The sequence below is a fragment of the Cricetulus griseus genome, chromosome 4 (genome assembly GCF_003668045.3).
Source record: "Cricetulus griseus strain 17A/GY chromosome 4, alternate assembly CriGri-PICRH-1.0, whole genome shotgun sequence".
Taxonomy (NCBI): Eukaryota; Metazoa; Chordata; class Mammalia; order Rodentia; family Cricetidae; genus Cricetulus; species Cricetulus griseus.
The window spans coordinates 230,864,548-230,881,654 of NC_048597.1; the positions used below are offsets into that span (position 1 = coordinate 230,864,548).

Sequence of the window (17,107 nt, forward strand, 5' to 3'; positions counted from 1 at the left end):
TTTACTACAGTTTAAGTTTTTGGCGTAACATCTTAGGCTTTATAATGTATGTCAATATGCGAGTATGTGGAATTCTTTTCTATTACAATACTTTTCTTGAAATTTTCTCAGAATATCACATCATTAGGAATGGAGTGTAGTAAAAGTTCAGTTCAGCTTTGTTTGTTAATGACCACAGATCCTAACTCATGTTGGGCCCAAAAGGCCTTCATTGGCACCCGTTAACCCACTTTGTTCATTCATCTACTTTCCAACAGAGAGGCATTCAAGGAAAGTGTTGAAGAGATGACTTACACCAAACCACCTTTAAGTTCCCTCTGACCCTACAAGATTGCTAGTTCCCTTTGTGACAGCTGCCAGTGTTTGTCCCTCACTCTCTCCTAGACCTTGGTTCATGCCCAGGAATCTAAATCAGAAGCCAGCAGAGAGCTCATGCTCTCCTGTGGATGGAGACATGGAACTGGCCCTTTCTGGTTGGTCCACAAAGCAGGAGGGCAGCCATTTTGCCAGGGGTACAGCCACATGCCTTTGAAACAGCTGCCGGAGGTACTTCCGGAACCGCTCACCCACAAAGACATAAATGACCGGGTTGACACAGCAGTGGGTATAGGCAATCACCTCAGTCACCTGCATGGCCAGGTCGAGCTGCTTACTCTGCTCACACTGATTGGTGAATAGAACATCTTGGAAAGCAGAAACAAATACAGTCAGATTATAGGGTGTCCAGAGGAGGAAGAAGAGAAGCGTGATAGCAAATATCAGACGCACTGCTTTGGCCTTCTTCTCACTGGGTCGTCGGAGCAGAATGCTGATGATCCCTGTGTAGCAGATGATCATGACTAACAGAGGCAAAATTAGCCCAAGGAAGTTCAGCTTCAGAGCCTGAAACCGCTTCCACTGCTTCAAGCTCTCATAGGGGTAATGAGGACTACAGGTATGGTGGGTGAACTCCCACTGGGCTTGGAAAAAGTATAAGCTGGGGACCGAGGCCAAGATGGCTAGGATCCAAGTAATGATACTGGTGATGATGCCAAAAGTGACAGTCCGAGCCCGCAGGGCAAACACTGCATGGACAATGGCCAGGTACCTGTCAATCGTCAGCAGGATGATAAAGAAGATCTCACTGTATAAGCCCAGGTAATAAAACCCAGAGAGGAGTTTACACATGGCATCACCAAAAATCCAGTTGTCTTTCAGTTTGTAGTCAATCCAGAAAGGCAAAGTGAAAAGGAAGACCAGATCAGAGATGGCCAGGTTGAATAGGTAGATGCTGGTCATGCTTTGAAGCCTCCTGTACTGCATGAGCACCAGAACCACCAGGACATTGCCTGTCACTCCAATGATGAACACCAGGGAGTACAGGGGGGGTAGGAGTCCAGCCCCAAAGGCTCTTACAGCAGCCTTTTGGCATGGGGTGAAGTCCCCATAGTCAAATTCTGTGGTTGTATAGTAGTCTTCTGTGGTAGTTGAAATCTCCATCAGGAACTGATCAGGAATGACGGCCTCTGTATTAAAGACAGAGGGTTCTGGGCAACAAAGACAAGACAATGGTTACATTTCTTTAACCAATAAACTCCTGATTGAAGCTTAGAAATTACAAAATCCTAGTGATGAAATGGAGGGCAGGAACACTTGCACTTTCTATTCACATGGACCTTATACTCCAAGAGGAGCACAGAACAAACAAATGAGTGTGTAAATAATTCATTCAATTATTTCAACAGTGACTGTAAGAATTTCAATGGATCAAACACAAAAGAGGACCCTATCTCACTGTTGTAACTAAGGATTTCTAAGTGACCCCAAGCAGCTGAGTTGGGACTTAGTGTTCAACACCTATTAAGGGGGCAATGCCTATTAATGGGCATTTTAGAATGAAACAAGGGTGTATATTGCCGCAGGATACTACAGTGTAGCACAAGACATTAGAAGTGATTGCACAGATGTCCATATTGCCCCAAGTTACTGCACGTGGTACACGATACAGAACAAGAGCTAAAGTAGAAAGCCATGAGTGTGTTGTTCAACTCCAGCACCGAAATTATTTGACTCTCCTGCCTCTAATCACAGTGTTGGCTCTGCCAGATGAGTTGCCATGAAAGCTCTGAGAAAGAGGATAGTCCTAGATAAGAATAAAACATTCATAGCTATGGGAAGTTATTATTATATATCTTATTCTTCAAAAGACTAGAAGATGCTACTTTCAGTTGGTAATGTGACAATGCATGCTTTTTAATGGAAAAGAAATAATTCTATGCCAAGATCTATCTATCTAGCAAATTCCTACTAGAACAACCTATCACATTATAGGTTGAGACTCAAGGTATCAGGCTGATTGTTTGGCTTAAGTTGATCCATATCACATGGCTTTTATGTGGTATAGGTAGTTTTACAGTTAATTCAGTAGACCTCTGTGAGCACCATGAGAAGGCTAGAAGGCCATGACATGGAGACAGAAATGAAAAATGGGCTCAGGGAGGAGGAGATGCCTGGATCCAAAAGGTGATGCCTCATAGGAGCTACATGGAAGACAGGATTCTGATGAAATGAGTTCAGAGTTGTTGTTGTTATTATTATTATTATTATTATTATTATTATTATTATTATTATTATTATTTATCCAGGATTTCCTCGAGATAAACAAAAGACCCAATAGATTGCTTGTCACTGTAGAACTTCTTCCACACCATGCATGATTGTACACCTTTTGAATTCTTTCCAGTCAGCTTTTTAAGCTACTCTCCAAAAAGGGAGAGTAAGGGCTTTGTTATAACATGTTAGTGGTGTGTCCTTGGATGTATTAACCTGTTTCTTTGAGCCTAAGTTCCTAATCTGGAGTGGGGGAGAGTAATGAATATATACCTTGCAAAGATGCTATGCAGCCCATGTTAAAAAAAAATGTACCTTCATCCCTAGACAGTAAATACAAGGGACCTGGCTGTCATGCAGTGGTCCTGCTCTAGAGCCTGTCATTTCCAGACATCCTGACCACAATGTCTGCATTCCTTCTCTTCCTACTAAGGTTTCTTCAGGGGTAACATAGATTGTTTTTGGTTTCTCGATTGTCAATGACAGTTCTTCCATATGAAACATGCTATAAAAACTCCAGAAAACTGGTCTCACAGAATGAGAAATTCAAGTTGTGTTTACAGAGCCTGAGGAGAGTTTGGGAGAAGGGTGGAGAGAGGACAGGTATCAGGACAGCAGCAGGGCTATTCTCATGCTCTATAGCACAGTAAGATGACTATGGCCAATAACACATACTTTAATATTTCAAATTAGCTAAAGAGGAGTGTTGAGGTATCCAGGTATCCAGAGACATCCATGACTCTGGCTGACCATTGCACACTTTGCACATGTATTGAAATGTCTCCTGTATCCTTGAAATATGCAGGAGTGGGAAACGTGATATAAAACCTAAACAGATGGAAAATAAGCAAACACTTCAGTATGTTGTCACTAACCAGAGTTTTAGTATTTGACCCAAACATCTATCAGTAAAGCATGCTTCACCCTCTCCATTAGTCCTGTGATCATCCTGGACTTCTACTTCTCTCCCTTCTGGGGTCCTTAGTGAATGCTTCCTGATTACAAAATCCACACCTGAACGGTGGTCTTTGGACATTAAGGCACATGGCAGGAAGGGGGAAACTTCTGCTGAAGTGACAAGGGATGGCCTTCATTTCCTGTCAGCTCTGTCTCTGTGATTCTTCCTTCTTGTCTTCACTGTCAGTGCTCCCTGGAGAGAGTGGCAGTCAGGGATGATTGAGGCAGAGCTTTTTCCTTTCAGCTGCTCTTGATGGTGCTGAAGAGGAAAGACACTCAGCTTGGCAATCAGGACTTCTAGCTAGGATGGCAGCTTTACAACAGAGTCAGTGAAAGTTGGGGAGCAATATCATCTGGGGTTAGGTGGTCTTTGGGAGCCCATATCCTTGGCATCCTAGCCAAGGTGAAGGCAGGTTGAGTTCAACACTGTCAGGTGCCATGTTCAGCAGCTATCTGCCTACTGAGGTGCCCCAGCTCTGTCTGTTCTCCCTAAATTGTCAGGTGGCAACAGTTCCAGGGTACACTGCTGCTAAGAAGACCTGACCCTGGCCATGGGTGGAGGAGAAACAGAAGGCCCATGTTGTCATTGACTCTCCCAGGCCTGTGAATAGCTGCTTGCAGAAGTCTGCCCCAGGGCCCTTTCACAGTGCTCATGCATAGCCCTCGAACCTGGAATCTTCTAATAGTAGTGTCCTGTAGCTTGTTCATTTGTGAAGTGTCTGGGCAGACATTATAAGAAGTACCCAGGCCCAGGGTGATGCCAGATGCTTGTTGTGGTTCATAAGAGTCAGTTGTGTGTATGTGTTCAATCTTGGCATACCATGTGGACAACTTGTAACTGTCCACCATAGAAGCCAATTAACATCACCAACCATGGCTCTCCATTTCAGGCAGGGGTCAGCTTTTTGTATTTCCTAGCAACTCACCAAGGTCTTCTTGGTTGAATAACCTGCAGCTGCCATGCAACCTAAGGTGAGTCTATTGCTACTTATTTGCTAGCAGTATATGGTTTCATTGGGTTAGGAACTGAGAGCTTCATGCTGCGTGGTGTGTAGATAATCTTAAGATCGGAAAATAATGTCTATGAAAATCTAAGGGTTTCTTGCTCTTTGAAAATTTGTAGCTCTCCCACGTTTTCCTAGCCCATAGAAGGAAAGGCAAGATGGGTATTTGCTACAATCAGTCACATCCAGCTTTTTTCTCCATAAAACCATCACACATCATATTAGAGTACAACAGATATATCCCAAGACTCTATCTGTGCATCTGCTACCTCTAGGTGGTGACTTTCCACCTCCTCCATGACAGTAGTCCTTGTTTTGTGATTCTAATTCTAATCTTACAAAATTGGTTCATTATTCTGTCACTTTTGCATTTGCAACCTTTTTCCTCACTAATATTTATTTTATTTCTGCCATTTCTCCATATGCCATATTTTGTTGGCCTTTATATGAAGAAGTTTGGCAAGGATATCTTTGAAAATACTTCATTTTTCATAATTTCCAAATATGGAAAAATTTTATTTTCCATAAAAGGCATTTATTGTCTCTCTGTACTGGTTCACTCTCTTAATCATCAACAAAAAATTGTCAAGTTTACTTTCTGGAAAGAGTTTTATACCTGAACATCCAGCCTTAGGAATACATACAGCATCTTCAGAATTTCTTGAGTATTAACTGCTTTATAGAGGAAGCCATAGAGTACATAGGATCAGTGTAGTTCTCACAGCATTGCCCATTGTTGAGAATTCCTGAGCTGCACTCATTCATGCCCTTAAAATTTCCCGTTACAGTAACTAGCAGCATAGAAAAGACAAGAACCACTTACTCTGATTCCAGAGGATTTTCCCCGCAAAGACTTTGTTTCTGAACTTTTGAGAGTCTCTATGAATTCATGGTCAAGGTCCCGAACAAGTAAGAAGTTCTTAGCTTCCTGTGAAATGGTGGAGATTAGACTCTGGTTTTATAGTCTTTCAAAATGACAAGAAAAGTTCTTCTTTTTGTATGGTTGATTGCCTATGAAGCGCCACGATGCCCACCAGAGGCCAGTTCCTGGGGTCTAAGTACACTACAAGTATTTTTTCTGTCCTCTCTGATACAGTTCCAGTAAAGTTCTAGTCTTCTCAAAAGGAGCTCTGCCCTACAAGGATTGCGTAGGTTGTGGTTGGGTGGAGTTGAGTTGGACCATGTGAATGACAATGAGTTGTTCCCCAGGACTCATGAATGTGTAAGTGTGGGTGTGTAAATGTGGTGGTTGGTCACAGAGTTCTTGTGGTCAGTGAGGAGCCTTTTTTTTTTTTTTTTTTAAAGATTGCAGTTAGAAAGACCTAAAGAAGAACCCCATGTCTTGTTCCTCAAAATCATCTGGCTGATGAATGAGGTCCTAGAGAGGCATCCCCTTCTCTTTGGGGTTCTATACTGACATTATTTCTATTTGTACTTTATCTGCTCCCCATACCTCGTCTCTGCTCCCAAATGTCTTGCCAACCTCAAGCACATCTGGCATGAGAGTGTACGCTGTTTCCCCTCCTTTTTTGATAGATGTGATGGTGTATGCCTTTAATCTCAGCACTCAAGGCTGAGGTAGAAGGATTTCTGTGAGTTCCAGGCCAGCTTGGTCTACATAATGAGTTATAGAACAGCTAGGACTACATAGAATTACTGTCTTAAAAACACGCAAGCAAATCACACATTAAGACATTGGAAATGTTAAGGGTGGTATGGCTGTAGATTCCTCTTCTCTTCTTGATACTCTTGATTTATATATGCACTGACCAAACATGGTCCAAGTACAAAGCCCTTGGGTATGGATCTAAACAGAGAATTCTCAAAAGAGGAAACCCAAATGGCTGAAAAGCACTTAATGGAATATTCAATATCTTAGCCATCAGGGAAAGGCAAATCAAAACTACTTTGAAATTTTATCTTATACCAGTCAAAGTAGTTAAGATCAATAAAACAAATAAGAACTCAATGCTGATGGGGATGTAGAGTAAGAGGAATACTCATCTATTGGTGGTGGAAATGAAAACTTGTCTAGTCACTATGAAAACCAGTGTTCTGGTTTCTCAGGAAGCTGGGAATCAATATACCTCAAGATCCAGCTATACAACTCTTGGTAACATACTTAAAGGACTCTTCATCATACTACAGAGATACTTGCTCAACCTTGTTCACTGCTGCTCTGTTCATAATAGCTAGAAATCAGAGACAACCTACATGTCCATCAACAGATGAATGAACAATGGAAAATGTGGTGCATTTACATAATGGAGTATGACTCAGTCACTAGAAAAATGAAATTTGCAGATAAATGGGTGAAGCTAGAAATAAATTATCCTGAGTGAAGTAACTCAGACCCAGAAGGACAATTACGGTATGTTTTCATTTATATGTGGATGTGCTATAGATTAGCAGAGTGTAAGAAACAAGCAAGGTATTTTTCTCAGTCAGTTCTTTTGCTGGCAGGTTGCATTTTGTGGTTACAAAGGAAGGATCAATCATTTTATTGCTTATCTCAAAAGATAATCTTATAAGGAACCTTAAAAGAATCACAAATCTAAACTTTTATAATATGAAAAATAATGTCATCTCTACTGTAAATCTTCAGGACACATACCCATTCATAAACACTTTTTTTTTTCATCACAAAACTGATGGCAGAAATGAGTACAAGGAATTAATCATCATCTTTGATCACCAACCAATCCTAGCAAGAAAGGCACGTCAGCTAATAATAATTGGGCTGCTTTGTCCTTGTTATTTGACCTCAAGGAGTCTCTCACTCAGCTATTTGCCTTTCTAAACTTTAAATTGTTTCCTTGCAGTTTTTACCTCAAAGCTATTAAACAAAACGCCTTAATTTAACATTAATTTATACTTTAAAGCTTTGTTTTAGCTATGATGCACACTGAAACCTGTGAACACATCTCTCAACATTAAGATTAAAAGAATTTGAGCTAGCTGGGCTTCTGGGACTCAATTATTTACTTAATTGTTAATCTAAGCTATATGGCTCCTCGTAAGAAACTAGCTGTATGATACTTCCTTGTTCTTATTTTCTATCCTGTGCAGCCCCTGCTTTATCAGGGGTGAGAGGCAATACTGTGTCTTGGTTTTATTTATATTAGTTTCCCCACTAAGCTAACCTCTATTAAAGACCCCCAATCCTGAAAATCCTATTTAAACTAACACTATTATTGTATATATAAAATATTTGCTTCAGTTAAACAGTACACCACAGGAGGAAATCATCTTCATAATAATCCACAGGTAAAAATGCCTAGTAGAACAGGATATTTCCATGAGATAATTGCATCACATTAAAGGCAGAGGGGATCTTCCCACACCCATTCACATCATGCCAGATATCAGAAAAAAATGACATCGGCAAACATGTAAAGGCTCAGCAGAAGCAAGAGACATTTTGGGGCTGAGGCTCTTGGGATCTTACCTATCAGAGCTTTACTTCATGGTTGGACTACTTCCTGAACTTCAACTGCCACCGACTGCTCCTCTGACAAGGCCACTCCCATATAAGCAAGTTACAATTAACATAACCACAGAGGTTCTATGTGGAGTAAGGGACTAGGGGAAGAGATGGATCTCCCCAGCAAGGGGAGATAGAATCAATAGCTATGGATGGATAATGGCTGGGCTAGAATGGGAAGATCAAATGTGGAGGGGGAGGGAAGAGGGAATTGGGGGGGACAGGAGGAAAAAGATAGAAAACTAAGGGCCATATGAGGGTCATATGGAAACCAAATACAGTAGAAGCTTCCTAAAGTATATACACATGAAGTTGATCTAAATCAAATCCCCAAATATAGGGAAGATAGAATCCCAGCTGGACACCTCTTGTCCCCAGATGAAGCTTCTAGTACCTGGGAAGGTTTACACATAATCGAGTTGTTAGCCGAAAAGTCCCATTGGAACTCCCAAACAACCCATACTATTGCCAAAGCTATTTATTGGTTGCTTCCCCCACACTGGTCCTATTGCTGAAGATAACACCTGCACAACTCATTGAACATGCCTGGTGTCTACTAGAGCCTTTATCTCTGTGTACTAATAATGTTCACAATACTGGAAGGTATTCTGCATGCTACCAAAGGAGAAAGGTAAAAACCAACACTGCTACATACCCTTTGATCCGCAATGGCGACTTGGTGCTTTAGTGGCACAAAGCTTATGGGAGTAACCAACCAAGATCTGATTCAATTTAAGGTCTACTCCCTGAGATGAAACCCATACGCAACACTGCTCTGGTAGCCAAGAGCCTGACATTAGATAGGCCAGGGATTAAGGGAAAAATAAAATACTACTGTTTTGCCAAATTGGTGGTTCTCAACATGTGGGTTACAGCCCTTTTGGGGTCAAATAACACTTTCACAGGGGATGCATATTTGATATCCTGCATATCAGATATTTACGTTGTGATTCATAACAGTACTAAAATTACAGTTATGAAGTAGCAATGAAATAATTTTCTGGTTGGGGGTCACCACAACATGAACTGTATTAAAGGGTCTCAGCATTAAAGGAATTATTAAATGTATTAAAGGAAGGTTGAGAACACTGTGCTGAAGGAACATAGCAATAAATGACTTCTAATAACATTTTGCTATAATCATAGATCAGTGCCTAGCTCAGCTAGCTTCAGAGAAACTTATCCTGTAGCAGATGGTAATAAATACAAAGACCCATAGCAAGATAATGTGTGGAGGGTGATAGATCTTGGAACACTCAGCCCTAAATGGAATGTTTTCATCAACAGCATCTCTTTGGGGCTCAGGGAACTCTACAGACTAGGAAGCACAAAGAATGCAAGAGCCAGAGGGGATGGAAGACCCCAAGATAACAAGGCTTTCAAACCATAGAATGACCAGCACACATATGAACTTCCAGAGACTGTGGTAACATGTACAAGGCTTGCACAGGTCTTCATCAGATGGGGTCCTAGAGGAAAAAAGACAAATGGACACATGACCCAATTCCTAACCCAGAAGCTATTCTGAACTGATAACCACTTGGAAATGGAAAATTAGTTTTCTCTAAAGGAGTCTTACAGGGAAAACAGACCCTTAAAGGTAACCCCCATGTTCAAACTCAAAATGAACTCTGGCATCTTTGGAGGTTATTTGTCTTATATTGTTGTGCCAGGGCATTTATTTGATCATTTATTTACCTTGTAGGCCCTTTGCATGTGCATTATTGTTCCTAGTGTTTTTATGGGATTCCTGTGTGTGTGTAACATGTGTGTCTCTGCATCTGTGTTTCTTGCGATTTTTCTTTTTCTGTTCATTTGTTTTGTCCTATTCTGGCTGGTTTGTTTTTGTTTTTATCTTACTTTGCTTTATTATCATTCCTTAGATGCTTATTTGTTTACTAATCAGAGACATAAAGAGTGTGGATCTGCATAAGAGAGGAGGTGGGGAGGAAGAGTTTGTGTAGGAGAAACTGTTATCAGAATGTATTATATGAAAAAATGTATTTTCAACAAAAAGAATAAAATCTGAACAATAGTGCTCCCAGTGATAGAAGCACAGCAACCATCACTTTTCTCATTGTGTTTGTGTTTCTGTGAAATGGGAATTCTCTAAACCTTCCTTATTGCAAAACAACATTTTAGAGAGTATCAATGACAATGTGCTTTGAAAATGTCCATTGGTCAGTGAGGTCATAATACCAGACTAGGTTATGTAGGCTGAAGAATTTTTTTCAGAGACTTTTATTCAGATGTAACTGAGATTTGAATAACTTACAGAAAATGGTTTCAGGATGGGCTGGTTTGAAGTGTGAATTTAAGAAAAAAGTTTCAGATAAGGCTGAGCCAACTCTGTGTTATATCAACTTTCAGAGTATTTAGCCTTGAATGATGTCATTTTATCATATATATACTTGACTGGAGTTACTACATTTTGAGCATAAATACCAAGAAAGAATGACTCTATATCATGTTTATATAAGTAAGCAATCACTGTTTGCCAGCATACCAGGAGGCAAAACATTATTTATTTATGTCAATAAATAATGACTTTTGAGAACATACCACATCATATCATCCACTGTAGATGGGATCCCCTTACGTTGTACAATAAAAAAAGGAACATCTAAGACTTACATGTGGCAAGTATGCTAATTACCCTGTCAGTCATCTTGAGCCTGTTTCAAGAAAATTGTCACAGTGAAGGACCCAACTTAACTCTTGGTTCCAACTTAAGCTTAGTAACACAAACCACTTCAATCTGAACTTCACTTGGCCTGCCATCCAGACCTACACTTGGTATTTCTGCCCTTGAACAGGTATGAGACTGCAGTAAAGACTTCTTATCTGGTCCTTATAGACTTTTCCTTATATGACGGGGGAAGTACTTCTGTGTATATTTATCTTATTGATTGTTAAATAAAATACTGTTTGGCCAATGAGACAGCAAGTAGATGGGACTAGGAGTCAAAGAGGATTCTGGGAAATATAGTAGAGAAGTGTGATCCAGGCAGGAAGTGACATAGCAGGGAGACTCATATTTAAGTGAAGGAGAAACAGGAAGCGTCTCTCTTTTCCCCTCCGCTCCTGCTCCAGCGGCACAATGTGAGCCACCAGCAAGGAGGGATGCCAATAAGGCGTCCAATAAGATAAGTCTTATAAAATATATAGGTTTATGATAGTTAAGACTGAGCTAACAGATGAGAATCCTAGTCATTGGCCAAGCAACATTGAACCTAATACAAGTTTCTGTGTATTCATTTGGGCCCTAACTCGGGCGAGCAGCTGGCATAAAGCTCACACATGGCGGTGGGGCTCAGGCAGCTTTTGGTGGAAAGATTTATCGTAACACTTATAGCTGTATTAAGTTCCTACCTCACACTTCAGGATAGCTTCTCTGAACTCTGAAGCCTCTTTAACATTTTCTTCACCATTCTTTTTTTTTTTTCTTTTTACAGATTTTATTTGAATGAGGTCAGAAATTGGGGGATTCCTCTCCCATTATTTGTGCTTTCAGCTGCTGGCCTCTTGTCCCCTTGACACACTGTAGGGGAGGCATCCCAGCGTCACTGCTCTGCTCTGGTGCCCAGCAGGCTTGACAGAGGAGCCCCAGGCTCATGGAGCCCCTCCCTCCTAGCATCTCTGGTCTCACACCTTGGGCTCTGAGTTGCTCTGAAAGTCTGGAGACTGGTACCTGATAGAGCAGCTGTTTCCCAACTTCTCCTGGCTTTGTGATTGTATTAAGGAGTCTCTTTGCTTGGTTTCAACTTTACAGTATCAGATTCAGCGAATAAAGCTCAATAGGTTGGCTGACACTTGAGAACCCCTGAGGAAATCTTCTCTTGAAAGCCTTGCAATCTTCTGGAAGGTTATCGATTTGTTAGTGGTACTTAGAGCCTCTTCATCTCTCTTCCTCTTGGAATGAGTCCTGCATGCCTCCTACCACTGTTAAGATGTCCTGTCCAGTCACTTCATGAATATATGTTCTGATTTTACCATGGAAATAAAATTTGAGGAAGAAATAAAGGAATTTCATAAATCCAGACACAGGCACATTTTAGTGAAAGCATTCGAATAGCCATGTCTAAAGCTGGATGGGTGAATTACAACATCTCGGCATAGTAAAAATGAAAACAGATTTTAGCTTTGAATACGAATACCAAAAAGTGCCTGTGGTCTCCTCTCCTTCACCATTCTTAACCTGAATATTTGTATACCATTATGTTAAGTGTTAATGTGTGATACAAGAGCTAATTTGTAATAATTAAAATGCTGGGGTGAGAGTTCATTTGGTAAAGTGCTTACCTTGCAAGCATGAGGACATGGATTGATCCCTCATATCAATTCATATTTTAAATCATATTTTAAAAGCTGGGGTTGTTGGCATGAGTTTGTGATCCTGGTGCTGGGGAGGAGGAGACAGGCATATATCCCCGTGTCTCACTGGCTAGCCAGCTTAGCTTAGTGAGATACAGGTCAATGGGAGAGCCTGCCTCAAAAAACAAGACTGAGGCTAAAAAATAGTTCAGTGGTTACTAAGCACTTACTGTTCTTCAAAAGGACCAGAGTTCAGTTCTCAGAACCCACAATGGATGGCTTACAACCACATATAAATTGAGCTCCATGTGATGCTATACTCTCTTCTGGTCCTCATGCCGCCCCCCATGGTATTCACATACATAAAGTAAAAAGAACTTTTAAAAAGGTGGGTGGTCAGTAATTGATGGAACTAGATGCAGACCTCCACAATTAAGCATCAGGACAAGCTCTGGGAATCCAGTCAAAGAGAGGGAGGAGGGAATATATGAGCAAGAGAGGTCAAGATCATGATGGAAAAATCTACAGAGACCGCTGAACCAAGCTCATGGATTCTAGACCAACAGCTGTGGAGACTCCATGGGACTGAATTAGACCCATTGTATGTAGGAGACATTGTGAAGCTTGGACTACCTGGGAGGGGGCAGTAGAACCAGGATATAACCCTGGTAAATGAACTAGTTTGTTGGAGTCCATTCTCTAGGGCTGCCATGCTCAGCCTTAATGCATAGTAGAGGGGCTTGGTCCTGTCCCAACTTAATGTGCCAGACTTTGTTGACTACTCATGGGAACCCTTACCCATGAGGAGGAGTGGATGGGGGAAGGCTGGGGTGGGGGAGGCAAGGGGAGAGAGAGGAGGAGTGGGAGGGAGAAATGTGGTTGAAATGTAAAATAAAATTTAAAGATTTTTTAAAGGTATATGGTATTTGAGGATATTGAGGCTGTCTAGCCTCCACATGTGTGTATGCACATGTGCACACACGAACACACAGGTAACTACACACATATGAACACACACATTATTGGAATAAAGGAGTTATTGGTGATATTATGTTATTATGATAACCATCAGCTATCCAAGCAAGACTGAGATTACTTGACAAATTACAGTTGACAAACTGATATGACTTGTAACTTTATTGCTTATTCAATAAATTTTGACATTTTTGGAAAGACACAGTATATCCTTCTATTCCTGATATAACGTGCTCATGGCATATAGATTTAAACACAGAGGAGAACAGACATGTAACAGGAGAGTAGGGCATGCCCTATAATGGGTATGGCTGCTCAAGAGAGGGGAATTATCACATATAAGTTTTTTTAAAGAAATATTTGAGACAGCGTTTGTTATGTAGCTCAGACCAGTTTCATATTCATGATATTCTTACCTGATCCTCCCAATTTCTGGGATTACGGGATTACAGGTATGTTCCATATGCTCAATACAGTTAGCAATCACTGTGGAAAATGTGGTAGTATTAGCTTTTTAATCTCACTGTGTTTATTTATTTGTGTGCATGCACATGTTTAAGCATACATGCAAATGTGCAGGCATGTGTGTGAATGTGGGTATGATCATGCCATGGCATGTGTGTCAGGGGACAATTTCAAGTGTTGGTCATTGACTTCCACCTTGCTTGGATTTCAGTGAGGAAACCTCGGAGATCTATGGGACCTCCTGTAGTAGTTCAATACTTATCCCTAGTATAGGTGTGGACTTTGGGAGCTGTGTGGACTTTGCTTGAGACTGTGTCTCTTTGTTGTTCACTGTTGGACACACCAAGCTAACTGACTCAGAAGCGTCCCCAGATTCAGTCCCTGCCTCCTGTCCTTCTGCAGGAGAATTGGGATTATTGATGCGTATTACCACCTCTGGACTTATATGGGTTCTGGGGAATCCGAACTTGGGTTCTCGTGCTTGTGCAACAAGCATTTTACCCAGAGACCCATTTCAGTCTTATTCTTTGAGACATATTCTTAGGTTGACTTCAAATTCCTTAAGTTCCTGCTTCTGCCTTGAGTTGTGATACTGTGTCATGTTCTGTGGTGCTAGGGATCATACCAAAGGCATTGTATGTACTAGGCAAGTACTCAAAAGAGTTACACCCTCAACCCAGTAAGTGTTTTGACAATAGCTGTTTATAGGATTGGGGTGGCTATTAGAGTTACATTGTTTGTTTGTTTTTTCTTTGCAGATTTTTTATTTGAATTAGAAACAAGATTGTTTTACATGACAATCCCAGTTCCCTTCTCCCTCCCATCCTCCCCTACCACCCCCCCCAACTAAAACCCTACCTATCACATATCCTTTCTGCTCCCCCTGGATGGTGAGGCCTTCCATAGGGTGTCATCAGAGTCTATCATATCCTTTGGGATAGGACCTAGGCCCACCCCCGTGTGTCTTGGCTCAGGGAGTATTCCTCTATGTGGAATGGGCTCCCAAAGTCCACACCTATAATAGGGATAAGTACTGAACTACTACAGGAGGTCCCATAGATCTCCGAGGTTTCCTCACTGAAATCCATGTTCTTGGGGTCTGGATCAGCCCCATGCTGGTATCCCCTATCAGTCTGGGGAGCAAGAGTTCCCCAATGTTCAGGTCAGCTGTTTCTGTGGGTTTCACCAGCCTGGTCTGGATCCCTTTGCTCTTCACTCGTCCTTCTCTGCATCTGGATTCCAGTTCAGTTCAAGGTTTAGCTGTGGGTGTCTGCTTCTACTTCCACCAGCTGCTGGATGAAGGCTATAGGATGCCATATAAATCAGTCATCAATCTCATTATCAGGGGAGGGCATTTAAGGTGGCCTCTCCTCTGTTGCTTAGATTGTTAGTTGGTATCATCTTTGTAGATCTCCAGACATTTCCCTAGTGCCTGATTTCTCTGTAAACCTAAAATGTCTCCCTCTACTATGGTATCTCCATTCTTGTTATCTTCTATTCTTCCCCTGACTCAACCTTTCTGTTCCCTTATATCCTCCACATCCCTCCTTAGAGTTACATTGTTTAGGGGATGTAAAATATTATTCAAAAATGTTTCAGTATTAAAGTGGGAAAAAGAAACTTTCTCCTTATAAAGTTTTAAAAACTATTCTTTAGTGTATATTTATATTATGTGTTTATGTGGGAGTGGTGTGCACATGCCACAACATGTGTAAGAACAACTTCCAGGAGTTTGTTCTATCCTTCTGCCATGAGTTATGGAATCTAACTCAAGTTTGTGCAGCAAGTGCTTTTACCCATGAAACTATCTCACCACCTCAGGAACTTTCTTTTAGTAATGAAATCCTAAGGTGATTTCTAAACATAGTTCAAAATAATGTTTATAAGATTTTCCTGAATCTTGGCCCATAGTAGTGAAGGGCCCCTTTTCCTTCCCACATTCCCTTGGATTTTCTTGTGTTCCTAGACTGCCTCATCTTCGTGATTCAGATTCATATCTATAAAACTGTCATCACACAGTTCATCCCCAAAGAAGCAGAGTCTGTGTGTGCCTGGATGCTTGTAATTGTGGAAACCCAGAGAGAACATAGGTTTGTAAGTCCAGGTAATATGTGAAAGGATCAGATTTCCTGAAAGGAGGCCTTAAGAAGTCCTTATACATGAAACTGTGAAAGTCAATTCTGAGTTTCAGTGAAGACCTCAGAAAGGAGGCAAAGTCAGGACTGTGGGATGTGCACTGAGGAAAACTGTAGGCATAGAGTGGAGGCAACCTGGGAGTTATAGGACTGGGGTTTTCTGAGACTGTTGGAGACCAGATTATTCTATCATGCATCTCAGGTGCCAGGTGTGGAGCAGCAGTGTTTATGTTTTCCCTTTTGGATTTTCATCTTGCTTTGGACTGGTCTTCTCTCCTTATTCTCCCTTTCTAACTTATGGAACTGGAATGTTGACTTTGTGCTGTTGTATATTGGACAATGCAACAACCAATTTCAAAAAAGTGATTAAAAAGTATGTCCTGGGGAATGATTTTGTAATCCAAAATTTCCCCCTTTTCTTCTATTAAAACCATATCAAAACTTTCTATTATTGCTGTGGAGCAATATTTTTATATACTCTGAATATTTGTTACTCTCATTGGTTTAATAAAGAGCTGACTGGCCAATGGTTAGGCAGGAAAAGGTTAGGCAGAACTTGTGGATCATCAGTGAGAAATGCAGAGGAGCAAAATGATCATGCCAAGCTGAAAAAAGGTACCACAACGTAGTAGAGTGTAGATAAGAAATATGGGCTAATTTAAGTTGTAAGAGTTAGTTAGTAACAAGCCAAAGCTATCAGCTGAGCATTTATAACTAATAATGTCTCTGTGTGCTTATTGAGGAGAAAACAGTTCTGACAAAAAACTCCACCTGCATATTATAGTATAATTTAATATATAAATTGTATCTCTATATGTAATAAAAGTATTGTTTTTCATACAAGAGTTATAACTCACATTTTTTATTTTACAGGGGCTTCCAGGTAAGAGATAGACTGAGACATATAAGAGAGACTGCATTTACAGTTTTGAACAATTTTGTATTCGTTAAGATGCTGGAGACTTCTGGATATGGAAATTACCCTGTGTATTATGAGTTGAATATGAGACTCTAGAGCCCAAAGTTGTCAATTTGATAAGGGGTATATTTGTGCTGTCTAATCTTTCCACCATGATGAAATTTAGGTTACCTTAAATACAAAGTTCTGTACATTTTTATGAAGTCATTCCAAAGAGGTTTACCTGAGGTGGGAAAGCCCATCCTGAATATGGGTTGAACAATTC

General features: G+C 40.8%; 1 protein-coding gene across 1 annotated transcript; it reads right to left on the reverse strand.

The window, feature by feature from the left end:
• Nucleotides 1-411: 411 nt before the first annotated feature.
• On the reverse strand, nt 412-1,479 carry LOC100761586 (C-C chemokine receptor type 1). The gene has a single exon (XM_035443252.1). It carries the CDS (start codon nt 1,477-1,479, stop codon nt 412-414), a length of 1,068 nt encoding a protein of 355 aa, XP_035299143.1.
• Between the last annotated feature and the right edge of the window lie 15,628 nt (nt 1,480-17,107).